The following is a 25,458-nucleotide window of genomic DNA, read 5'->3' on the forward strand; positions in this document are numbered from 1 at the left end:
CAACCCCCCCCCCCCCCCCCCCCCCCCTTTTTTTTTTCGAGGGAGGAAATTGCCCCAACTGACTGATTGTACCGCAGGTGGGCGGATCCCTAGGTCATGCCAGCAAGCGACTGGCACAGCAATTCCCAAAACTGCGCTTCATCGTGCAAGATTTCGAAGTTACTTGCCAGAAGGGGGAAGCTGCATTGCCGGACGAGCTTCGATCCCGGATCAGCTTCCAACCATTCAACATGTTTGAGCCTCAGCCAGCGCTCCCCGACAGAAAGGTCGTGTATTTATTGTGCTGGATCCTCCACGATTGGTCCGATAGGGAATGCTCGCAGATTCTGAGGAGCATTGCACAGGGCATGAAACCTGGAGATCATATCATCATTAGTGAATTTGTTCGACCCGAGCCGGGCGCTGGATCACTGTGGTTGGAGCGAGCCGTGAGGTATGCTAGTTTCTTGTGTTCATATGTCTCTCCTGGAGTTTTTTATCCTGCTTTGAAGAACTAATTGAGCCACAGCCGATCCGATACATACATGCTTTCTGGGAGCAACGGCCGCGAACGGACGGCCGCGCAGTTTGAGGCCCTGCCACGGATGGCGGACCCTAGGTTGAGATTGGCTAAGATAACGCTGCCCAGTGACTCTTGGACAAGTGTCATTGAAATAGCTTTTGACGAGGAGAAGAAAATGTATTAGACAGTTAGCTGATGTCTAAAGATTTATACCTTGAGATAGGTAGCTTGGTAGGAGGATATTGGAAATATGTTTACTGATGGAATTACAAAGACTTTATTCGGGTATTTTTTTCAAGAAAAAGATTTCGAGTCTCGAAAATTGAATTGCTAGTTGAATAGTTTACGTCGGTTAGACGTGCATAGTTGACCTTCGACGGACATTTGAGAGAAACATAATCCTACAGCAAAGGTGTAAATGTCCCAAATCCGAACCAAGTTGCACAGAGCATAGACAAGCAGCAGTCAGCCCAATACATGTTGAATGCATGCGCTCCCACAGATTCCCGCATACACTTCACCCAGGTATAAGTTGTGCCTATCACATGGACCGCAACAAATACCAGTTTACCTAGCGGTAATACATCGTCAAGTAAGGCCCCGTCCGCTCACTATACGAAAAAGTCATGATGCCCTGCAGATCAGTAGTCTTTTGCACGTCCAGTCCAGGTCTATTCCCAGTATTAGCTTGTCACCCTCGCCCGTCTCTGGATTTCCATCCAAGAACTTACATGTACGAGGCCAAATTATCAACATAAGTCTCTGCATGCCCCGCCCAGCCTCTCCGGCGAAAGAACTCCACCAATGCATCTGCAATGACCATATCGCTCAACCCCATGAGGGGAATATAGATCTTCGGTGCAGGGAGCGGATCTAGCGGGTTCAGTTCGAAATTGAACAGAATGGCACTCTCGAACGGCGGGTCGCCAAGCACAGGAGGCCGAGTCGACGAGCGAATCCCCTCAGGGACACCCAGCGCCTCCCACAATTCCCGAACCATGGCCAGGCCCGTAAGAATTTCATCGCTGTCCAGCCGGCCCCCAAGCGTCCACACCCGTCGGACATTATCGAACGTGACATTCTGCTCCTGGACGTAGATCTTGAGCCGTGTTGCCTCTGGCCGCACAAGGTCACACCCGAAGGTAAGGACCGTGGGCGAGTCGGGAGCAGTAATCAGAAAGTCCCGCAGGACTGTCAGCGGTGCGTGGAACGCGCCCCGTGTGTCCCACTTGGCGAGCTCGGTAAAGAGTAATTCAGCCGGAGTGATTCCCAACACGGCGGCCTTGAGGGGCGGCACCAGGTAGAGCTTGACACCAAAGTCCCCGTCTTTGAGGTCAATCGCGAGCATGAGTTGCGCGGATATGGGTGATCTCAGCGCGGGGCTAGACGCGGGGAGCAGGGCTTGGTCGCTTTCAGTGAGGGTGAGCTTGGGGGTCAGCGTGTGGTAGAGTTCCAGGTCAATGTTTTTGCTGAGGTGCTTGAGTGTTTCCAATGCGTTGCTTGTCGTGGAGTATTGGAAACGGGTGGTGCCCTTGTAGACGGACCTGTAACATCGGGGTTCTAGGCCGACGCGAATGGTCGCTCCGTTCTTGGTGAAGTTTTGGCTCAATTCCAGATTTCCGGCGCCGCCGATAAGGGTGGAGCACAGTTCGGGCTGTCGGTCGTCCGGAAAGGGTCCCAGCATTGGGATGATGTGCATCCCGAATTGGCAGAGATACTGGTATTGTTGGTGGACGTCGTACTCTGCGCGGAACAGCATCTCACCGAGGATGGGGGCCGTTTGGTGCCACCAGCGGTCTTGGTCGAGATTTGCAAATATCAGACATTTGCTCAGAGAGTGGTACGGTCTTGTCGCGGGGATCAGGGCAGATCGTTTGCACTGCGAGGCGAGTGCTTCCTCTGTATACGCGTATGACGACATCGCTTGGTGTGGAATTGGTTGTTCTTGATGTGGAAAATGAACACGGTTTGATGAACTGTATAATATGACTGAGGAAAGAATCGTGGAATACGCTGCAAGATATGGAATTGCCTTCGACTATGTGTGACAGCCTGAGTGAAAGTTACAGTCATAGATATATAAATACTCGCTTATATGCGAACCGTAAAGGCCAACCCTAGTAGTAGGATCGCTGGCGTCGGCGATCAAAGAAGTGTGCACCTTCCGGAAATTATACATTACTACTAGGCAAGATACCACTTCAATCAGGGATATCTTGCTGTCGCAGCTCCGGAAGTCCCGGGGATATGAGAGAGGTGGGATGGTTTCAGTTGTGGTGATTACCTAGTGTTCGCGAGGAATGATTCTCATAATCGACACTGACCGCTGCAACTTCTGGATGTCATCAGTTGCGATACTGGCTGCCAAGTCTTGTCGAACTTTATCAGATGATAATAATCATAGATGTTGTCACTCACCTTTAACTCAAAAAATCACGGTGGCCGTTTGTTGCATTGGACGAGACCGGCGATCCCTGACCGGCTTAGATTAGGCGTTGCGAGGATTCCAAGCTGAAGCCCAACAGGTCTGACACTACCAGACACTAGACACGCTGTTGTTATCAAAAAATATTATGATCCAGGGGACAAGCCAATCGGTTCCTTCTCGGCCAGTAATAAGGGCGAATGAACATATTGCACACACATCAATCAGGCTCACGGATCCAGGGGTTAGCCGTGCGGATGAACCAGACGATTTTGGAATCTTGTAAGACACAACACTAGGAAGATGGCTTCAAACATGCACTAGGCAAGCCAATAAACTTGATTACAATTATCTCACTCCGTCAATCCCCGGGTATATCTCACACAGCAGGATCTTTCCGTCAGGAATTGGCCCGGGTTGAAGCAGCCACAGCCCGAGCGTCACACCGTACGGAATTCAGTAGTGGTCAGCACTTACCTTTCCTCTGACTCATCGGTATGATTTTGCTATCAAGGATTGCATGTCTCGTTGGGAGAGTTCGGGTAGGGGAGAAAAACCCGCGGTTTCACTCCGCTGACGAGTCAAAAAGCCATTTCGTCATAGAAGCGCAAGCCACGATATCGCTTGGCGATCCATTGAGCTGTTTATAGAATTCTCTCTCATGTGAGACCAGGTTGATATTGATAAAGTATCTTCATCACACTGGGACCTCCCAGTATTCCATTTTCATAAAGTTTTTGATGGTCACCCGCATAGTGGCGTTGGGAAGATGCCTTGCAACGCTCGTTGGTCAACTGCAGTCAGAATGTCAATACTTGGTGATATGAACCTGAGGTGATGGAACGAGGGAAAATATCCCACGAGGCTTTTCACACCAGAAAAAGCAGTAGATGCATGCATCTTGTCGAAAGTTCTACTATTCAAAAGGCTAGGTTGCACCCTGTTTTCATTTGGCCACATTAGGAGGTCACACGATGTGTTACGAACTCAACCCGGTTCTGGAAGCATTTTGCAAAGAATGTGAAGCATCTTGCAGACAAAACATGTTGCTGGAGCCAAGATTATCTGGCCAGGCCCTGAATATTACCCCAATTGTTACGTGACACTGATATTGGATTTTTCTTCTACCTTGATTCCAGCGTTCCCATCAAGCAGAATGTGACTGCTCAGCGGTCCAAGAGCGTGCTATAGACATTTCAATTACAAAATATATATTGGCTGTTGCCTTATCAACTTTGGGAATTTTCAGAACAAAGCCAAATTATACGCTACAGGTAAATATCAGGTGCTTTTATCTTCTCACGTCAATTTTCTCCCCTGTCCCTAAAGTGCTACCACATTTAGCTTCGGGTGTTGTTAGCCTGGCCTGTAGAATTACACATCTACAATGAACATTTTACTTTGATACAACACTGACTTACTTCGAACTAAAATGCAACGTTGGTATTGAGCTTGGGTTTCCTCCAGGATGAGTGTCGTGCGTCCGGATCCCTAGACTTAAAGTCATCCAAGATACCCCTGCATCTGAATCATGTCCTGTTGACATCGAGGCAGCTAGAATCATAAGATTTCTCATCACATTGAAGGAAGTACGGATTAGGAAGGAAGATCCGCTATTCTATCTGTATACGATTCAAGCCATTCACTAATGTGTTCTTAGGCGCTCCGCCAAAATGCTGAACAGCGTTACGTATCGGGCTTGACGTGATTGATATCCCCAACAAGTAGTATTATCCCCTACATCAAAGGGGTACGGGTAATTCTGTCAAACATCAATGACAAGAAAGTACAATCATTTATACGCGTAGAGTATCCTGAGAACCCCAATATCGAGTCAATGTTTGTATCCCTAGCGCAGGCGCAGCAACAGCAGGGCGATTAAGATATCTGGCACGACAAGAGCGTGTTGAAACACATGGTTAGGGATTATGTCACTGTGGATGTCCGCAGAAACACGACCATATGTTAAATTAATGCTCCCATGAACACTCTATCATGTTGACCCATTTTAGACAATATATCTCCATAAACTATCCAGCACTTCTGAAAGAGCAAGTTCGATGCGCTATCACCAACTCAACCTACCGGCATGTTTCAATACGCCGCCTGATATCATGTAAATCTATCTCGTCACATGTTAGGGATATCAGTCAGATCAAGCCAGGTAGAAAATACTAATCAAGCTTCTTGGTGTAGCAGCTAATATCACACCACATGCGATCAACGTACTAATCATGGGGGACAACCGGCTCAAACTTGTCAAAAAACCACCCTTGTAAGCCTCAAAAATGCCAATAAGATCCATCCCCCAGGTCCTAGTAATATCGAGTGCCCTGTCGCTCCAATAATCTCCTGTGAATTACCCTTCTCGGTGTTGTCGCAGCGGTTCTCGCGTCGTGGGCGTAGTTTACGAGGCTGTCGTTGATGACATCTAATCGCTGGGCATTCCCAATATTTCTGAGACCTTACGAGGTTGAACTCATAGTTTGACTTGAAGACTGTTTGATGTTCTAGACCCGAGGACTAGAAAAAAGATCAGGCCTATTAGGGTGTCTTCATACAATGTACAATTTACCGGTGCTATCATCTACCCATTTGTACAACATTTCCACCGCTCTATATCACCCAAACAGAAACACATCACCCATCTACCAGCTCCCAATCCTCTCCCCTTTGAAACGACCTCTCCACCAGAAACGGAAACAAATGCACCCTCATCTCTCCATCCGCCTCCAACCGCCTCACAGAACTAATCCCCACATCCCCATGAAGCAGCCCACCCAGCGTCAACCCCAGCTCCTCCTCGGCCCCGTCATCAAAATGCAAATAAATATTTCCATCACTCTTCGCTGTCTTTCTTGCTAGAATCCGTTCCCCCTCTTCAGTCAACACACAAACCCTTACCCGGTCCCAGTCTGTCATCAACAACCCGTCCTTCTCCGCCGTCTCCCTCTCCACCCCCTCAATGCAAACCCTAAACACCGCCCTCTCCCACTCAGACACCACAATCGCACAAGAGTTTGACCCCCTATGCAGCGCCCAGAATCGCCGCGGCCACCGCCGACTCCTCACGCAGAACCTCCCCCCATTCATCCGATCCGCAACATCCCCCTCGTCAGCCCGCAAGACCGGAAACCCCAACGGCAGCGTATCCCACGCATCTAGAAACTGAAAGAAGACATGCCCGCGCAGCTCAGCCAACACCATCTGCTTCGTTTCCGCCGTCACAACCTCCGCTGTCCCGATATTGATCTTCTCAATCGCGTCGTAGAGTGCTTTCGGCCCGTCGCCGCACCACGACCACATCTGTGGCGAGAGGCGCTTCAGTTCATGAAATTTGCGTCCACCTGTTAGGGACTTATTTTCTTGGAGGACGCGGTATAGGAGGTCGGCTTTGGAGCGCGTTGAAGCGATGATTAGGTAGCGGTTGTCGCGGCCGCCGTTGGGTTTGTTGCTTTCGTGCCAGTGGTCGCCGCGGTAGAAGACGAGGTTGTAGAAAACCATTCTGTGAGGGTTTGAAGTTGTAGACGTGGAGGCTTGGTGGGATGAGTGGTGTTCTGAGATGGGCGGGGTGGGAATGGGGTGGAGTTGCCTGATCCGGGGACGACGTCGTATTGGGGTGAGTGGGTGGACTCTGGCTCGTGGTGCTTTATCATGACAATCTTGTTTTGATGATTGTAAGATCTTTTCTATGAATGCTATCGTCTTCAGTTTGAGCTACTAACGGGTTGCTCCTTTCTAGGATTGAGTGTGGTGAGATGGGCGGCACGATATCACGCAGAAACCACCCAGTTCCTAGCATGTATATGCCAGGGAAGTCTATTACTCTAAAATGCAATCAATCTAGATACCAAAACATTTTCCTGTGCTGAAATCCAAAAAAGCGCATACCAGCTTGCGTTGGCATGCAGGGGTATAGTCTATATAGAGGGAGGAAGCCCTAAATCACACGCCGTCTAATCGCCAACGATCAAGCAGACCGAACCAAACTTGACCCAAAAAACCCCTAAAAGCAACACTCACGAAAAAGCATAAGTATAACCACCCTCGCGATTCCACCAGCGACAATCAATGCCGGCCTCCGAACACAATCCCCTCAACCTCTCCGTCACACCGACCACCTCCTCCTTCATCGACCTGCCCCCACGACCCGCGTCGTGCAAATCGCCCTGGATCTCAATCAACCCCAAATCAGGGAATCGATCCTTAGCGCAACCCACCAGATCCTCCAACTGCGCCACCATAACGCCCATATCGCACTGGTCGAACTGATCCAGCGCAAGGACCCTCAACGCGCGGGGCAAATTCCCCGCCAACGCCCCAAAAGACCCATCATCACCCTTACTCCAGTCAACGATATTCGCCGCCCGCAACGCAACTTCCCTCAGCGCGGTAAACCCCGCCAAGGGCCCAAAAAAGTCATCTTCCCGCTCCGACCCAGTCGACCCCCACCCCAGGCCATCATCCAGCCGGAACTCGAGTCTCTCGAGCGTCTCACGGTGCGGCTCCAGCGCGCGGTGGAACCGCGCCGGATTGAAGTCCTTGAGCGAGATGCTCGCGTGCGCGTGCACGTACCGGAACGACTTGAGCCCGCGACACGCCCGCAACAGGTATCCGAGGCCCTGCTCGGCGTGTGCAGCGGTGAGATCGATGTCCGTGACGCCGGAGAATTCGCGACGCTTGAGGAGCTCAGGCGCGGGGCCTGCGATGTGGTCTTCGACGACCATGTGACCCTGGAAGCGGCGCATGGCCGGGAAGGAGAAGAAGGGGAGGAGGCGCGACGAGAAGATGCCGTTTTCGTGGTCGTGCCAGGTCGCGGAGACTTGCTCGAGGGCGGGGAATGGAGGTGTTGTGTCGAAGGGTTTTTGGCCCCGCACGGCTCGCTCGAGCATCCGGTTGAGGTAGCTGGCTGGGTAGTCGAGTTTGAGCTTGAGTTGAGAGAGGTTGGGTAGGAGAGGGAGGAGGAGGGCCGTCCAGGGGTCGATCTGGCCGCATTGGAGGGCCTTTTGCCAGGCTTGCTGCTCGTCGAGGGTGTGCGCGGCTGCGCTCACGGCGGGGAGCAGCGTTGCCGCGTGGTATTTGGTGTTTGGTCGGTGCGACTTGGGGCAGTAGCCATTGCGGACGCCCATTGAGAGCTTGCGGACGCTCTGGGCGAGCTCTGGGTGCTCGATGATGGTGTGCGTGAGGCGGCTGAGGGCCCAGGGACACAGGTAGGTGAAGTCGATGGATGTGTATATCTCCTGGCGCAGGAGGAAGTAGAATCGGCGGCAGCATTGCGCGAGGCTGAGGGTGTTGCCGTGATTGTCGTTGTAGGCTGCGATGAGCAGCAGCAGCTCATTGGGAAGGTCCTCCAGCGTCATTTTTGCGACTGTTTCTGACCTAGCTGCCTGAGAGAATGAGAGGATACGGTCGTGAGTGTTCTGGTCGAGAAGTCCGGGGTAGAAGGAAACTCGGGAGATCATTCATAATAAATATGACTGAGGCGGGGTCTCCGACAGAGCTGACAGCCTGGTCGACGCTAAGGTGGAGGATTGACACGAACATCAGCTGGAGCTATTAATATTATTTGCCTGCGTTGGATGTGAGGATGGTGCTAAACCGAAAATCTCTTTAGGCGGGCCCACCAGGTCACGATGCGGTGGAACTCGGTCTTCTCTCGTCTCCAGTCCATGGCCGCTGCAAATCCACGTTTGGCCACCTGGTTTGCTGGTCGACGCATTTGGGCATTGAGGAGATTTTTATTCTGGTTTCGGTTCTCGTGACCTTCGGATATGGCATGATACGTGGGAGTCTTCCATTTTCGGAGACGTGAGGTTTAGGGCTGGGAACGGCGAGTGGACGGAGAGTGGGTCCTCAGCGGTTTCACCACGATTTCTGGTACTTTAAACAAAGCCATGGTCGTGCTGATTGGGTCAATTATGGGAATATTTTAAAGAGACAATAAAAAGAAAAGAAAAGAAAAATGAAAGAACAGGACTCCGTACGGACGAACCAAATAAGAATAACCGAACGGGACCGATCTTCCCGCCACCTGATAAAGCTGGTTCACGGCAGGGACAATGTGCTTGCAACGTTCACCACCACCCCCAAGGAAGCTTGCCCGAGCTAAGAACCCAAAATTGTCAGTTGCAGAGTTAATATCAATGCAATCCAATCGAGGAGTGGAAATTGCCGGGTCCAACAGGGGCGCCATCCAAGGTTCTTCCATCGCTGCTCCAATCATCAAACGCGCCTCGGTCCGATTCGAGCTGAGTCATCCTATCCAGGCACATCTTGACCGAGAGAGGCAATGATCACGCAAAGTGCGGTGAAAATTTCCTCGGGGTCCGAATTTCGGGGATTCACGTTGATTGGGGTGGCTTGTTTAGTTGCCTCCACCGGTCCAGTGCCATGGCGAAAATAGTATCAAATCAGTGCTATTGATTCTCGGCTGCAATCCTAGACGAGAGGGGAAGGATTCAGCTCGTAGCCAGTAGAGCCGTTTGAACCGGATGGACCGAAAAGGAGAGACCGAGGAAAGAAGACAGATCTCCACGGGCCACTTCACGAGCTGTGTTGGTGTTGATGCCCTAAGCTGTGGGCGCTGCAGATATACATTTTGATTGTGCATATCAGGTTTTCATTGCGTACACCGCATGGTTTGTCTTTTCCTTATTCTGGCCACGGAATGGGTGACGGAGTTTGATGCAGTGTTCTGGTTTATATCAAATCCATGTCAGGCAACACGTCCTTTTGGCTGGAATTATTGCGTCGTTGCTTCATGCCACTACTTGCGATTTCTGTATATATTATGTAAGCATTTCAAGGAACGTTCATAAAATGCATAAAAATATCATGGATGATCAGGTCAAGAATGTGGCTAAATCCAGACAGGAAATGCAGATGACCCATCTAAAGCCGGTGGACTAGCCGTCCCGACATCAAAGTAGCATGTATAAATAGGAACCACCATATCAATGACCTGAAATACTCAAATCCACCTCGTGGGAAGTACGCAAAAGAACTTGTCAAAGGGCAGACCAGGCACTTCGATCACAGTAGGTTATCCCATGTGATAGCACAGCTGGGGACTGCCTAGTAGTCACGGTCATAAGCACTCAGATTGAATAATGACTCGGGTATCCTGACTCTTGTACGAGGAATGTACGTTTAGGCAACATGATATTGAATTTGACCCCCAACTGGATTATATATATACGCTTTGAAATAAACTACTCATTAAACTTAACAATGTTGATTTATAGATTATTAATTAGTTTTAGTGCATCTAATCAGGATGATACTCGCAGAGGTATCATAAGAATGGCAAGGCATCTACCCTCTTCACCTGCCACTTATCAGTCCTCTGGTTGGATGGCACATAGTATGACTGCCATGTGTGACATACATAGAACCGTGGAATTCCAGGAATTTAATCAACCCAATCACATGTATATCCCCAGTGATATGAATTAGACTCCTGACAAAAAGTGCATGAACCACAGCCAGTTACCAAGTAAGATTAGAAATAGGGCTGATCCACTGTTTTCCTCCCAAGGAAGATGTCATCTGGTGTATGACATGCCAGAGAACATGATAAGAACTGGATTCTATCTAGATAGACGGCAGCAGTGGGGGAGGTAGGACGTGTATATTTGAACTTATAACAACAATCATCTACTAAGTGACTATCAAAGTCTGCTATGATATGGATATCATCCATATTATAACTACCATTGTCAGTGAGCTCTAGAACAACACTGACAACCATTCACCTACAGTGAATCACAGCTCTTTCATAACTTTACTAGAATTAGCTCAACCTTTCTTGACAGCAAGATTCTGATGGACTGTCCACTTCTCCCCCTTGGATATCTTATAAAGTCAAGTCCCCTCCTTCAATCTGCAACATCCCTAACACACCACCCGTGGACGTGTAGATCCGACCAGTTGTGCTTTACATCCCATCAAATTTAGTTGTAAAGCGTCAAGATGGCGTCTCTACTTCTCAAACTTTCTACCCTCTTCATCCTCGCCGTCGCTGCTATCGCGCAGTGTCCTGCTCCTCAACTCCCCGTCGTGGACCTGGGCTACGAACTGCATCGGGCCTTTTCCCTCAATGTAGGTTATGATCATCCATTTGACATATTGATGTCTCTAACATAAAAAGGCATCCACCGGGCTGTACAACTTCACCAACATCCGCTACGCTGCTCCGCCGCTGGGCAACCTGAGATTCAGAGCTCCAGTCCCACCCACCGCCGAGAACCGTTCACTGATCCAGACTGGGGCGCGTGGTCGCGTGTGTCCCCAGGCCAAACCACTCTGGGAGACCATTGCCCCGGGATTCCTGTCGAATTATCTCACTGGTCAGCCCTTTGACCCGTCACTGGATGTTCCAACTGTCAATATCTCGCTTAATATGAAGTTTCCCGGCTTGGACCCGCGCATCACGGAGGACTGTCTCTTTCTGGATGTGGTGGTACCGAAGAAGGTCTTCGACAGGGCTCAGAATAAGAATGCGACGTCCAAGAGAGGTCTCTCGCCGGCTCTAGTGGCTCAGAATAAGAATGGCACTTCCGAGCACAGACTCTCGCCTGTTCTGGTGTGGCTCTACGGTGGGGGATACTCAAATGGCGACAAGAGTGGCGTCTCTCCGGCCGGTTTGATCGGGCGTGACCAGCAGTCTGGACGTGATGGGTTTGTCTTCGTCGCCATCAATTATCGCGTATGTTCTCCCTTCCCAGCATCCGAATCCCCCATGTCCACAACTAAGCTCTAACTGAATTCTAGGTTGGCGCCTTCGGTTGGATCGCAGGCGACGGTATTGCCAGGGATGGCACAATCAACGCCGGGCTGCACGACCAACGCCTAGCCCTAGAATGGGTCCAAGCCAACATCCACCTCTTCGGCGGCGATCCCACCCGCGTCACCGTCATGGGTATCTCCGCAGGATCCGGCTCCCTCATCCACCAGATCACCGCATACGGCGGCAGAAAGGGCCCCGTCCCCTTCCAGCAAGCCATCCTGCAAAGCCCTGGCTGGCAGCCCAAGCTCTCGCGCGCCGACCAGCAGCAAGCATACCGCGAATTCCTCCACATGCTGAACGTGAAAACTCTCGATGGAGCGCGCAACAAGTCCTCGGCGGCGCTAATCCGCGCCAACGCGCTCCAGATCGCCGCCTCCCCTTACGGCACGTTCACGTACGGACCGACCATTGATGGAGACTTCGTGCCCAGGCTACCAGGCCAGCTTCTGGCAGGCGGACAATTCGACCACGAACTCAACATCATGACCTCGCACACCGCGAACGAAGGCCTCATGTTCACCGCGCCCTACAACTTCTACCCCGACGGCCTCACCCGTCTCCTGCGCACAAGCCTCCCAGGCATCCTGGACAGGGTCATCGATTTTGCAATCAACACCGTGTACCCCGCGGTATTCGACGGCGCAAGCCCCTACCAGGACGCCGTCCAGCGCGCGGCTCTGGCTGTCGGCGACGTCGTCTTCCAGTGCAATACGAACTGGGTCAGCCGCGCGTATGGAAACCGCACCTACGCGTATTTGTTCGATATTCCGCCTGCGCTGCACTCGTCGGACACTCCGTACACGTTCTACCCCGAACAGGGCAGTTCTGTCTTGGAGGGCACGATCGCCAATGTCTCTGTTGCGTTCGCGATCCAGGATTTTATCACTTCGTTTGTCCATGAGGGCAAGCCGCATTCGTCTATTGGGCCTGTCTTCGAGGAGTATGGCTCCGAGGGGCATATCATGGACTTGAAGGTGAAGAATATCACGGTTGTGAGGGATCCGACCCAGAATGAGAGGTGCGATTTTTGGCAGCCTGCGCCGTTCTACGGGGGTGCTTAGTACCTTTAGTACTGTGGTGGCTCTTGAAGGGCTTTCGGAACCCCAAGATGTGTGGAACAGATTGCCAAATTTTGTGCTCTTGTAGGAACTGGAGATACGGAATACTTGCTAGGATGTGTGGGGCAGATTGTTAAGGGATTCATGCAATTGAAATACTTAGGGTCTAGAACAAATCCAGACTGTCATTGTATCGGCATCTAATCTCACTATTCGTAACTCACTATCTACACCCGACACAACACAGCTCCTCCCATATCTCCCTCTATCTCCTTCCAATCCTCACTCCCCACACAGGCCTCACAATGAAAAATTCTACCCGGGTCATATCTCTCCTTAACGGCCTTCAACCGCGGATACCCATCCCCAAACAGATCCGTCCTCCACCACGGATTCCGCGCATCCTTCCACCCCGACGAAGCCCCTGTCATCGGCGACAACTCCCTCAACGTATCGCCCTTTCTCAGTGTCGCGTCTGCTTGAATTTTCTCAAATACATCTTCATCGGCATCAACAGACAGTACCGTCATAGGCGCAACCACCGCGCAGCTCCTCCGCCACGCCGGATGCACACTAACATGCCGGTCCACCACGTACTCTCCCTGCCCAAGAAGACTCAACTGGGTCCACACTGTCGCGTGATTTGGCAACTCGGGTGCATTCGTCGTTGTAATGCGCAGCATCTCTTTCAGCATCTCCGTACTAGCTGATAATGCGGTCCGATCCAGCAACCGCGATGTCACTGCCACATTTCCATATGCTATTGCATTCATCCCACCAAGTGCGTTGAAGTATTCCCCGAACGAGGCATACTCAATCACCGACTCTTCGACGACAAGCGTCGACCCATTCCGCCGACGCAGAGCGTCCATAAGAGCCGCGTCAAGGAGCGCGCGCGCAGAACCGTCACTTCCACCGCCATTCTCAACCCTACCCACCACATGACTGTACCCCCCATTAGCCCGCACCGCAGTCGACACCCCAGGGAGATGTATCCCTTCGCCCACCTTCTCCACGCCCCAGCTACCATGTCCGGAAAATCCTCCTTTCGAGAGCGCAGGATAGGCCGCCAGAATCTCTGACACAGCGTCAATAAGGGCAAGCGCACCCGCAATCGGGTCCCGTCTGTGCGGCGCCGGATACACCTGAAGTGTATGCGCGGTGACCGGACGTGAGGGGTGCGCTTTCAGTGTCGTTGACACGACTATGCCGTATGCTGCGCTGCCACCGCCGCGGAGCGCGAAGAAGAGGTCGGGGTTGTGACAGGCATTGGCGGAGACTGTGGTGCCTGATGCGAGGGCGACTTCCATTGAGAGAATTTGGTCGGCTGGGAGGCCGAGCGTATGGATCAGGGGATGGAGGGTGTCGCTGGTTGTTGTGATTTCGGTCGTCTGGGGTTGTTAGTTTCGGGTGAGACGCGAGTTAATTGGAGGGTGAGTTTGTGGACGTACTTGGTCGGTGTCGCCTATGACTATGAGATTTCGCGCGAATGCTTCAGTGTAGAGCTCGGCCCAGGTGTAGCCTCCTTGCACGGTGAAGGCACTGTCGCTCCATTTTGCGTGTGGGCATGGGGAGTGGGTGGAGTAGAATTCGTGGTATTCAATGCCGTTGCGGATGCTGGCGGTTGAGATGTGTAGTGTGCCTTTGGCGCGTGATCTACAGATGTCTGTTAGCTGGAATGACACTGGCGTGAGTAGTGTGAGGAAATTACTTTTCCAAAGAGTTGCGATCAGATCCAGTGGTGACTCGCAGATTGTGATTCTTTGCGAAGATAAGCGCTTTTGCGACGTCGTCTGCTTCCGTTGCGCGGATGATATAGGCATCGGCGGGGCGTAGGGGGCATTTGGATGGCGTGTCTTCGTCGCTTTCCCAGGCGGCTTCAGGTTGTTGAGAAGCTTGCATCGATGAGGTGTACTCCTCATCTCCAGCTAGTGTGTCTTCACTATCTTCGTCTCCTAATATGTCTCCATCTCCGACTATGTCCACTTCGACTCCATCCCAACCCAGCAATATCTGTTCGGTATACTCCCCAGCTGTAGGCTCAACACACTGACCAGCAAGCCCCAAGCAAGTATTCTTGTCTTCCTCACTCTCAGAGAAGCAAACCTCAATGCCTGGAACATTGGGCAAGACCCTTCCCGCCAGGGACTCGTTCAGATCATCCCATCGAGCAAGTGACGGCCAGCATTCATGGCGAGGGCCCTACCGAAATATTAGCACTTCATCTATAAGGTAACTGTTGATCCATATATTGGAACCAAGACCGTACACATTTGCAACTCGCTTCCGCATTCACCCAGCTAGTGCCCACTAGGGCCAGTACCAGAACCCACACGACAGCCATTATCAGCTGATTATCTATCATCGATAATGCTGTCTAACACTCTGAGACACAGGCATATTTAAACCATGCTTTCCCGCTCGGGTAATGTAGCGGTCAATGAACAGAGGAAAGACCGGACAAGCTGCATGTTGACAGTAATCGAGTTATTGATTCGGCCGCAGCCGCCACAGCCGGTGTCGTCACCTTTGGTGTTGTATTCAGGGCTGATGCTATGCACGGTCGTTGGATATGCAATGAACGCGTGGATGCGATGCGAAGTATTATCCAGTGCCTGTGGTGTTTTCACTGAAGAGTCGGTGGGTATACTTCCATCGTATGCAGGAGCCATGCGGTGTGTATTTTCATCTTGACAGGACTCATTCTGGCTACTTTGAAGCCCTACATGTGAAGTATCTTATACTGAGTGGTGGCGGTGGTGGTGCAATATACTATGTACTGTAATTCTTTTACCTACTTATTGTTTAGTCGGGGCGATAATAGGCTTTTCTTTCTGCAAGAATGAATTCTACAGGCGAAAGGGAGTGTGATTGCCGGTAAATAGAGCAGGGTTATCATGCTGACTATCCTATAGTCAATCATACGGGGCACTTCCGAACCAGCCTGACATCACCAACAGGGCTGTTTAGGGCTCCAGTGCAGGAATGACCCAGACGCTTTGACATCACTCCCAGGAATTCTGAAGATAAACGCAACACATATCCGCAAGGTTCTAGACCAGCTCACCTCAGAAAGCCATCAACCCCAAACATCAACATTGTGAACCATACATAATCCGCCCCAGAACCAGACTGATATCTGGGAACCGCAGCCATTTGTCAGAATCGACCTGTCGCGACGTGTCTGGACCATCTGCGTCCCACAAATAACCCCAACCCCATCTCCAACGGTACACAGCCCAATCTGGTCATTGCACGGATACACTTGGGTCCGATGGACCGTGGAAGGTGGACTGAGGAGGGCAGCGAGGCCGGCTCCCCTGAATATCTCCACCTGAACCGGTGGTCCTTCCTCGACCTACGCGGTATCTGATCCTGCAGGGGCCTGTTGATCTACACTCAGACCCCTGGGGTCCTGGCCCATGGGGTCCTCCTACTGGGAGGCCCAGTCTGGGACTACTGTTTCATGTTTTTGTCCGAACTTGCTTTTTGCGAAAGGATAACTCATCGTGGGCTGCAGTATGAGATTTGGACGGTCGCTTCCTGATCGTCCTTACTTCGCTCTCTTCCTGTATTGATTCTGCACTTTATGATGAATATCTCATGCCGCTGACCTCGAGACAGTCCTCCATCCCATGCATGAGAATCATCCTCTGTAAGATTGCAATCAGCACGAGATAACTGATACAGAAAGTGATGCAAAACTGAAGCAAGTGGACCCGAGTAACAGGCCAAACCCAACGACCATGGTGCGACCGGTAGTTGGATTAGCATGCTGTTTCGAGCCAGAACTGGTAAGGATCTACCACTTATGTCACAAGAATTAGCTGCCGCCAGGATTCAGGAATCCATCGCGGGCGATCAGCAGGATCGTTTAACAACATGCTGCGTCATTCAATCCTTCGTCTCGAAACTCCAAACGATAGGCAAAACATGACGCAGAAATGTGATGGGAACGAAAGGCGAGATGAGGATGGACACATGATTGATGCCTGAGGCATTCAGACTCGTCGGGGACAAGAAAACTCTTTTCTCACTTTGTTTCTCCACTGCAATCCACTCCATTCCCAGCCTCCACGGGGTCCTGTCTTATCCGTGGCAATTATGCTCCGGCTTCCTCAACCATGGATTCAACTTCAGGGCAATCTCGACATCATGCTGAGTCGAGATATGTAAACCATGGTGTCGAAGCATCGCGCCCGTTGTCCCAAACAAACCCCAGCGGTAAGCTTGGATCAACCAGATTAGACTTCACTGGCATCGCCAACGATCATTGCTCCAGGGGGAAGTCGTAACGACAGGGTCAGAGCTGGACTGGTAGTCCCACCCGGTTTCTCGACCATCCGTCGTCATGTCAACTTCAAAGTGTAGACTGACGTCTGAAGCATGACCGTTGCCTGGTGGTTTCGTATAACCACGATGCATACACGCCTCGGCTAGTCGATGTTCTATTTCTATCGAAAATAGTCAACAGAATAAAAGGGACTTAAAAAAAGAACAAGGGGAGGCAACAATTGAACAAGGAGAGAACAGCCACAGCCGCGGCGACCCACCACCACCAGAGCCGTACGCCACTGTGGGTGGTCCTCTTGAGGCCGTTCCCCTGATTGGGCATTGATCTACGTCGAGCCAGCTTTCCCGATGGCGATCTCCAAATCGTCGACCAGGACCGACCAACCCAGGCTGGGGTAATTCATGGTTGAATCTAACAACCACGAAGACAGCTCATAATCCCAGCGGGGTCGCGTTTCAGGATCGATATACACCTCATATCGTATAGAATTATGAGGCTGGTAAAACGTCATTGGGAAATCTCGTGAAAGTGCCGGTGGCAGGGCCAGTCCTGATTGCCGCCGGAACAAAAAGACGTGGGTCCGTCGCCACCGCAGCTACTGCAGGCGTTGGACAACAAGCCGTGATGGACATCTAGTGGACCCACTTCATGCTGATCAGGCAAAACACTTTCTGTTCGAGGCTTAGAGTCCCATCACACTGCGAATGTTCTGCTCTTTTGCAAGCCGGTCAACTCCATAGGCATCCAAGCTAAGGCTTGATCTAGAGGAATCGATGGGCTCAATCGCCACGCTGATTCGTGGACCTGACTAGTCGTATCAATTCCCAACCTTCTCCCGCCCGCGGCTTCGGCGTCACGCTGGGTCGATGGATGGGATGCCCATAGCCAACTACCTTATCGGGTGCCTGAGCCGACACGGTGATGAATCATGGCGGCTGGTTAAGGATCGTCGACCCAGCGTCACTGTGATTCGGGCCGTGTCTCTTTTTTTCTTATAAATTGACGGCTCTACCTCCCCTGAGATCTCAAGCTACAAGCTACCATCGATTCTCCTGAACAGTGCATCACTCTATATCCCCAACTCTACATTCTATCCTACAATACAATTCACAATGAAGCTCTCCACTGGACTCACCTTCGCCGGCATCATCGGCTGCGCCGCTGCCCTGCCCCCTCCGTTTGACTTCCTCCCGGATCCTCCTGCCCTGAGCAGCATTCCCTGCAGCACCCCGAGCGTGAGCCCGACCCCTACTGCCTCGCCTGTCTTCGCCCGCGACTGGGCCGTCGATGTCTCCAGCTCGGCCACTCCCTCCTCCACTCCCTGCAGCAGCTCGGGTATCCCAACCCTGACGCCCGCGCCTTTCTTCAAGCGCCAGGAGGCCGCTTCTTCTTCCACCGCGACCCCCTCCAGCTCTGCCACTCCCTCCAGCTCCGCCACTCCCTCCACCTGGGCCTTGCCGTTCGCGCTCTAAGCTCTGATTGAGATTTGAGATCAATACCGGGGGCTGCTCTTCGCCGGCCGAGACCTGCAGCAGCCTGGCCTACTCCTATCATGGGCGGTTTTCATATGTTCTTTCTTTTTTGTTACCATGCAGATCTGCACTGCGCTGTCTTGAAGATGGCGAGTGACGGACTGTTGGAGTGACATTGGGTTATATAGACTGGACTGGGTCATTTTCCGGTGTGAAATTGGGAGTTTGTTTTAACACGATCTTTTTTCTCTTTTCTTTTATTCTTTCGCAGCGTTATGAGGTTATGTAAATCAAATAAATGAATCTATCGTCAATCTTCTATCATTTGTGGACTGTACAATCAACGAATTAATAGCGTGCAAGATGAATAGATGGCGTGGAGGTTGTATACCCAGACCACCACGCACAGGCTAGTTATAGGGACACCAGTAGTGGTGTACTGCCTATCACCTCTAAAAGTACGAAAAATCGCCATTATACCTACGTCCCTCTCACCAGTCAGTGTCGCCGAAAAGATCATATAGACAAACGCAAATGCTCCATAACGGTGGCATTGTTGCACCTTTACTCCAATATGTTCTGTTGCCGCCATGGTACTTCCCCAAAAATAGTATACAATCCTATGGGTCATAATTACATCACGGACAGCGCAGCATGCCCCATATTTATGCGTTAGTCCTTCCTGCCCTGCCTAAAAATATACCCATTAGGCCGTCAGCTATGCTGATCATATCGAGGCGAGATAATTGCTCTCTAACCAACTTAGCTCTGAGATATTTAGACTACCGGAATGAATGAGTCCATAGCCTTGAAGGATATACTAGCTTCGGCCACCTTCAGATCCTGGCGCAGTCCAGGATTCCGATCCGCTACACCTTGCTTGCAGTAGCGCAGAATGGAGTGAGATACGGGATTCTTCTCATAAAACATCCTAAAAAGGGTCTGATCAATGCTCTTGTGGGCAGACCCATGTTTCGTCTGTCAGTAGTGATATCGAGATCAGCCCTACTGCCAGGGTAGCCGGAATATACTTTATTATAGACCCAGAAAAGCGATATCATTCGACACCGGTTGTACAAGCATGGAGTACTACATTCGTCCCTACAATCAAGTATGATTTGTATCTTATTGTATTGAGTAGACGACAACACAGAAGCAGCAATATCGAATTCTCTCAAACACAGTACGAGTAGCGACAGGTGAGCCAATGGATAGCACGTACAATCAACCTTCCATAGGAGGGGTCGTTGAAGGCTCACACTTCAGCGAGCCCACGAACTGCGCGGGTTCAAGCACACCGCCACCATGCACCCAGGGGGCTTGATGCGGTCCAGAACAGTCCTCGGTTCTGTGCCCAGTACATAAAGTCAGCAATTCAATAATACACAGAATATGGGAGGTACATAAAGCGCCAAGGGGTCAAGTCACGTACACAAAAGCGACACAGTCGGGGAACGACCCATCATCCGCGGGAACCATCTGGTAGGCCTCGACATCGCTGTTTGCTCCTCGTTAGCTGCACATCCAGGCGTTTGTCAAGATGGGAAGTTGAGCTCGTACTCTTTCAAGTCCACCGTCGTGCAAGTGTCGTACGGGACATCGAGTTTGATACCGTCGTCTTGGCCGACGAGCTTGACGTAGACCTGGGTCAGGCATATTGTCAGTGATTTGCGCGGCGGATGTGGTTCTGGAGGGTTCTATACGGGGACGGTATTCGCTGTTCAGGAGATATGTTAGCTAGGCTCCAAAAGGTGTTGTGTTTGATTTGAGGACATACCAGCATAGGCTGAAGTAACCCCCAGGGCGAACGCGACGATTGCAGTCTTGGAGAAAAGCATGTTGACGATAAATTAACTATCTTGAGTGGAGTATTTAACAAGTATTAAACAGAGCAATGTGTTGCCAGAATGATAAAAAAAAGACAGATCAAGGGGGAAAGCCAATTTATATACTCCTGATCCCTTGTTCAGCCATCCCAATTCCAGCTAGCATTCAACCTGCATTCCAGCCTGCATTCCAGCCTGCATCCCCGCAATGATAGTGGAGATGCAGATGTATCAACTATCTTGTTTAATTCGCGGATCACTTCATGTCTTGGCGACACAGATTCAATAGTCAATGCAGTGTAACCCAGTCTAACCATTCTCCTGGCTCAGCGGAATGCCGAACATCACGCCCTGAGCCAATTGTGCCTCGATCTCAATCCCGATCACAGATAGATTGGTCGATTTCAAGGCCATTGAGTGTATATTGATTCAGCTTGGTATGCTGCGAAACAAAACAAACTCAGCCGTAGTTGGTAGAGCGGGCGCTGCTGCAGCGACAGATCACACCGCTGGCAGCTGAGAAGCCAGCTTGATCCAAACTCCACGCTCCAGCTACTTCCCCCAACGCCATCCTACACCTTTTGTACCTCGGCTGAATACCCTGATGGAGATCCGAAGAGATCGATTGATGCCTCACCTCCCCCTCCTGGGTACCGGTCATGCCTGGTGGACGACTCCGGGGTTTGCCTGCCTATTATTCCCTGCTCGCTGTTATTCTCGTGCATGGCTACCATCTGGATGTCTTCTCCTGGTCGTCCCCATGTATTCTGCGCGCGTTTCTTGCTACCAGGAAGACGGAGAGGGAATTTTCGGGTCCGATCTCTTTTCAGGCTTGAGTGCTTCACGAAGCTAAAGGAGGAGGGGCGATTGTGGCTGCCGCGCATACGCACAAACAAGACGCGGAGGCTAGGCATCGAACCAGCCAGGATGGTCACGCATTCTTCGATAATTGAACAGAGGATGAGGACTTGCGCCAAATCTAGGGTGAGGGAATCAGCGGGTGATGGAGAAGGGTGAAAAACGTAGATGACGCACATGTGTAGTCTCTGTATGTGGGTATAGTGTGTTGGTTGGTGGCTTTCAGAAAGGCAATTCCCGTGGCACTGTGTGATGTTGTGAGAAACTATTTCTTTTGTTCTTGTCTTTTGGCCGTGTGGATGCCGGGCAACTAACCAAATACCTAGACTCATGGAAATTCCGATGCCGAACTTCTCGCGCTTTTTCATCCGAAGCTTCCAAATCCATGGCCATGGAACCAGGGCCAGTATAAGGTCCACGAGGCCGGAGTACGCTAGATCCAGTCAGTGTTACAACTCACGAGGAACATGAAACTAGGATTCGTACCGTGAGATGTCGTGGTCAAGATTGTGACGAGTGTCTGTGGCCAGCAGGTACCTGTTCGTCGCAGCGAAGTGTCCCAGAGTGCGGCTGGCGGCTGGCATTGAATCATGTAAATGCTGGCGCTGCCTAACATGACGAAGTTCATCGTGACTATAAGAAACCACAGGAAGCCTTTCATCACTCGACATGGTGATATCCGTATCAGGCTAATTGCAAAAGAGGTCTTGCTGAGTGATAAGCAGACAACCCCAATTGACTGGCCGATACCAAAAAGTACCATCGCCTCGTTCGTCCTTGACTGGTCCTTCAAGTCGTCGAGGTGCCTGCCCGCCACTCCCATCGTTACTGTCCTAGTGTAGATCGCGCCGCTTACAATATGTAAGACCTGTGCTGCGTAGTGGTCAATTCTGCCAGCTTGACAGAGGGGGTTGGGGGTACTGACTAGGGCAGCGCAGGCCATCACATCGTCCCATCCACATGCCCGGCTGATGCATCGTTTACAGTACACGCGGAGTAGGATGACCACAAACGAGAGACTCACTAAGACCCACATTACGGCGAGAACGGTTAGGCCCTTGTATGGGCCGTTTTCGAATGACATTTTCAACTTCAGCAGGATAGAATGCTTCGCCTGAGGGAGGCGCGAGGAAGGGAATGAATCATCAATGGGTACGACGTCGATCGGTTGGCGAGATCGGCCGGCGACATCAAAGTAATATATACCATCCGTGTGCCTTAAGTAAATGTAGCGCCCCGTTCCATCGGCCGGGTGCGACACGACATTTTACCAAGGATCCCAGAACTTGAGAAGAAAACCGGTTCGCAAGCAACAAGTCCCTGGTACTGTTATAGAAGAGCATATCCTTCTGCCCTGTACAAGACGTAATAATTCGCATGGTTAATCTACGCCGAATGGAGTCTCTTTGTAACACCCCTCAATGTGAAGAAGCCCATAGGAGGATATTCTTGTCGATGAGGAGTCCTTACTTTCCACGACTGGATCCGAACCATGGTATTAGGCATCAGTCGATTTGGTTATATTGACTCTCATCCAGCAGTACAGCAACGGCTGCGGTTTGACCCATGAAGCCTGCGCCTCAGACCAATTTGGCTATCAATTTATAGGCCTCAACTAGACTAGATCGACCGCGGAGCTCGCAGTGTCTAGACTCGAGAGACATGTAGATGAATTGGCATTGGCCTGGCAGAGCATAGGTGGGTCGACTGGAGCGATCGAACGGCCATCGGGCCAGCTTGAATGAGCATTTCACTGGAGCGTTTGGGTTAGATATCACACCAGTCTAATCATGATTGTATGACCAACCACTAAGTGATTCTCCAGGTCCGTTTTGGCCATCAGCCACTCGGGACCGTGCCGTTCACCCTCAAGCGTTAAACCATTCTTTGTTCCCAAACTTTGATCTTGTCCCGGGGTTGTCATGTACCACATTTCACGACACACTCGTGGGACATCCCTGCCTAATCAAGCTAGGAACTATGACGGGCCTCAGGAGTCGACCCTGTATAGGAGCCAGTCAAGGGGCTTCAATCAACGGGCCACATTAGCCTTGCGATTACTTGATAATTGCCTCAACATTACCACTGTGACGACTAGGCAGGAATGATGTTTAGATCTTGAAGTTCCGATGACGGAGTGGTCCGTGATCTAAAGACCCACAAGTTGGTTGGGCATCATGATTCTCCCAGTTTCCTCCATCTCAAAGGCATGTTTCACCAACGGGCCCTTGCAGTCTGGTGTTTCTTGGGCGCTGCCGGACCAATCCCGAGTCCTGCCATCCCGGGCTTATAATTATGAGTGCCATCTCCACCCTATGTCACGCATTGACCGTGGTTGAAGTTGGGGTGTTCCAGGGGCGAGATCTGTGTATTAGGTTTTGGCCTGGCCTTCATTCGTGCGGCTCGATAGGGGGATTATTGCCTCAACAATCTTGTCATTATACCGGTTTCTTCCAGATATTTCTTGTTAATTGTCACCATGATGGTCAACGCGCAGTGCATTTGCTCGAGTGGATACCGGGTGCCGCATCGACCCATTATATGGCAAAGGTAATGTTACTCAAGGATGCGATTACCAGCAATTAGAAACTCAGGATTTGAAATAGCTCTCTGTCTGGCTACTCACTGGTCATCCAACTATTTTTGGGATTTCCGGCCGAGTTTCTCGTCTGTTCGGCTTCTCTATAATAAGTATACATGCCGTTCTAACCAGTCTTTCTTTCTTCACTAGGCTTTTTCCTCATCGTCTCCAACTAGAGGACGAATCAGGTACACTTTGCGCGTCATTCCACTTTCTCTCAACACGTTCTTATTGCCTAGTATGGGAGGACCGAGGAAACGGTTAAGCAATCAATAACATTGACGACTATTTGAGTTTTGAAGAGAGTTGCTAATTGTTGCAAGATTGCAGGAATCATGAAGTGGGAAAATACTGCAAGTCAACTGACATGTTGCCGATGCATGTCCCACTATTCAACATGTAGTAGATACGTTTCGTCTATTTGTCATAGTAATTTTTTATGAAGAGGGTTAATAAATCAAAGTTACTCATGCATACTTGTCTGCATTATGGATAACATGCAAAGTTGATGGTAGTAAGTGTCCGTTGGAAAATATGTAGTATAGCCCGGAAGTTCAAGTGGAGCTAAAATATATAGTGATCGTCACGTTAAACAATGAATAGATCATAAGTCTACACCTGCAGTACCAATACATTCAAACAAAAAAATAGAACAGTTGATAACAAGACATCTAACAATGCACCAACCCAGCTACAACAACCAAAAGTGGAAAACAAAACCGCGCTCAACAGAACAAACGCATCAGATCACGTGCCCACCAAACCGTCCATCCCATCACGTGATTACATACCGGAACAACCATCCTCCGGACCGCCGTCTCCGAGATTTTTTTCCACCACGATAGAATCGAATCCACCCTCAGATAACGACGACCAGCCACGCCCAACGACCAAAGGAAAACCCTCGCCTCACCACACCACCCGTCGCAATGCATCTTTACTACTACAACGACCCCGCCACCGGCGACCGCGTCTACACGCTCCAGAAGGTCGTCGACGGCCGCGTCACCAAGTCCGCTCACCCCGCCCGTTTCTCCCCCGATGACAAGTACTCCCGGCAGCGCGTGACGCTGAAGCGGCGCTATGGGCTGCTTCTGACGCAGCAGGTATGATGCTTTCTTTCTCACGGAGGGGTTGGAATTGTAAAGCGGGTGATGGTATGGCTAATACGGTTTGTCCACGCAGAACAACAAGAAGACCTCCGAGCTCTAAATTTTCGTCGTCGCATGATTGATTGATTGATTGATACCTACCTACCTACCTACCCTCCTACAACCTACCTACTCTGTCGACCTACCTCTGTCGAATTCCCGCATTGCGAAAAAATTATGGGCTGTTTTCTTTTCCACTGTCTACCTGTGTGTGTGTTGGCGGCGTTAGTGAGAATTACACTTTACACTTCCTACTACTACTATTATTATACTCTATGGTAATACTTTGCTTGTGCTAAGCTATCGTATTGAGAATCGAATCGCGGGATGGATTGGTCCGTTGTAGGGTTTCTCCGTTGTAGGGGTTTCGTATTTGGGGTGCAATATTCAATGGTGCGGGATTGACAGGGCGGTTGGATGTGTGACAGGGAATGGGACCAGAACCAGGATGTGCTGTTTCTGTGGAGTGATTTGCGTGCTCGCTTGTGGGGGTCCTCGGCAGG

General features: G+C 50.8%; 10 protein-coding genes across 10 annotated transcripts in view; 4 read left to right on the top strand and 6 right to left on the bottom strand.

Moving 5' to 3' along the window:
* Nucleotides 1-686, top strand: part of BDW47DRAFT_132468 (S-adenosyl-L-methionine-dependent methyltransferase) — a gene marked incomplete at both ends in the record, with an annotated part of 1,526 nt that extends 840 nt beyond the window's left edge. Inside the window, 2 exons of the mRNA XM_024817559.1 lie at nt 78-433; nt 509-686. Coding sequence (XP_024670859.1) covers nt 78-433; nt 509-686 — 534 coding nt within the window. The remainder of the gene's footprint in view (nt 1-77; nt 434-508) is intronic.
* Nucleotides 687-860: 174 nt separating this feature from the next.
* BDW47DRAFT_45314 (cyclo-L-Trp-L-Trp prenyltransferase) lies at nt 861-2,612 on the bottom strand. Its single transcript, XM_024819072.1, has 2 exons — nt 1,234-2,612; nt 861-1,173 (listed from the first exon to the last, which is right to left on the bottom strand). Exons 1-2 carry the CDS (start codon nt 2,421-2,423, stop codon nt 1,074-1,076), a joined length of 1,290 nt encoding a protein of 429 aa, XP_024670860.1. The 5' UTR covers nt 2,424-2,612; the 3' UTR covers nt 861-1,073.
* A 3,154-nt stretch (nt 2,613-5,766) lies between these two features.
* Nucleotides 5,767-8,389, bottom strand: BDW47DRAFT_118368 (uncharacterized protein; the record flags this gene model as incomplete). Its single annotated transcript, XM_024815201.1, has 3 exons — nt 5,767-5,788; nt 5,857-6,519; nt 6,951-8,389. The coding sequence occupies 3 exons, from the start codon at nt 8,387-8,389 to the stop codon at nt 5,767-5,769; spliced, it is 2,124 nt and encodes a 707-aa protein (XP_024670861.1).
* Nucleotides 8,390-8,819: 430 nt separating this feature from the next.
* BDW47DRAFT_107803 (uncharacterized protein) lies at nt 8,820-9,733 on the bottom strand. The gene has a single exon (XM_024813083.1). It carries the CDS (start codon nt 9,148-9,150, stop codon nt 8,857-8,859), a length of 294 nt encoding a protein of 97 aa, XP_024670862.1. The 5' UTR covers nt 9,151-9,733; the 3' UTR covers nt 8,820-8,856.
* A 1,165-nt stretch (nt 9,734-10,898) lies between these two features.
* On the top strand, nt 10,899-12,776 carry BDW47DRAFT_126766 (carboxylesterase family protein; the record flags this gene model as incomplete). The annotated part of the gene is made up of 3 exons (XM_024816606.1): nt 10,899-11,027; nt 11,077-11,634; nt 11,700-12,776. 3 exons carry the CDS (start codon nt 10,899-10,901, stop codon nt 12,774-12,776), a joined length of 1,764 nt encoding a protein of 587 aa, XP_024670863.1.
* Nucleotides 12,777-13,000: 224 nt separating this feature from the next.
* On the bottom strand, nt 13,001-15,117 carry BDW47DRAFT_132473 (FAD-binding domain-containing protein; the record flags this gene model as incomplete). The annotated part of the gene is made up of 5 exons (XM_024817560.1): nt 13,001-14,164; nt 14,225-14,429; nt 14,485-14,668; nt 14,828-14,975; nt 15,043-15,117. 5 exons carry the CDS (start codon nt 15,115-15,117, stop codon nt 13,001-13,003), a joined length of 1,776 nt encoding a protein of 591 aa, XP_024670864.1.
* Nucleotides 15,118-17,794: 2,677 nt separating this feature from the next.
* BDW47DRAFT_107810 (uncharacterized protein) lies at nt 17,795-18,863 on the top strand. Its single transcript, XM_024813084.1, has one exon. The coding sequence runs from the start codon at nt 18,180-18,182 to the stop codon at nt 18,537-18,539; it is 360 nt and encodes a 119-aa protein (XP_024670865.1). The 5' UTR covers nt 17,795-18,179; the 3' UTR covers nt 18,540-18,863.
* Nucleotides 18,864-19,693: 830 nt separating this feature from the next.
* Nucleotides 19,694-20,438, bottom strand: BDW47DRAFT_107811 (uncharacterized protein). The gene is made up of 5 exons (XM_024813085.1): nt 20,317-20,438; nt 20,243-20,256; nt 20,100-20,182; nt 19,972-20,037; nt 19,694-19,887 (listed from the first exon to the last, which is right to left on the bottom strand). Exons 1-5 carry the CDS (start codon nt 20,375-20,377, stop codon nt 19,764-19,766), a joined length of 348 nt encoding a protein of 115 aa, XP_024670866.1. The 5' UTR covers nt 20,378-20,438; the 3' UTR covers nt 19,694-19,763.
* Nucleotides 20,439-20,937: 499 nt separating this feature from the next.
* BDW47DRAFT_132474 (uncharacterized protein) lies at nt 20,938-22,307 on the bottom strand (the record flags this gene model as incomplete). Its single annotated transcript, XM_024817561.1, has 4 exons — nt 20,938-21,344; nt 21,401-21,468; nt 21,539-21,656; nt 21,710-22,307. The coding sequence occupies 4 exons, from the start codon at nt 22,305-22,307 to the stop codon at nt 20,938-20,940; spliced, it is 1,191 nt and encodes a 396-aa protein (XP_024670867.1).
* Nucleotides 22,308-24,662: 2,355 nt separating this feature from the next.
* Nucleotides 24,663-25,119, top strand: BDW47DRAFT_45388 (H/ACA ribonucleoprotein complex subunit NOP10). The gene is made up of 2 exons (XM_024819073.1): nt 24,663-24,910; nt 24,990-25,119. Exons 1-2 carry the CDS (start codon nt 24,734-24,736, stop codon nt 25,014-25,016), a joined length of 204 nt encoding a protein of 67 aa, XP_024670868.1. The 5' UTR covers nt 24,663-24,733; the 3' UTR covers nt 25,017-25,119.
* The last annotated feature ends 339 nt before the right edge of the window (nt 25,120-25,458 follow it).

The sequence above is a fragment of the Aspergillus candidus genome (genome assembly GCF_002847045.1).
Source record: "Aspergillus candidus strain CBS 102.13 unplaced genomic scaffold BDW47scaffold_31, whole genome shotgun sequence".
NCBI lineage: Eukaryota > Fungi > Ascomycota > Eurotiomycetes > Eurotiales > Aspergillaceae > Aspergillus > Aspergillus candidus.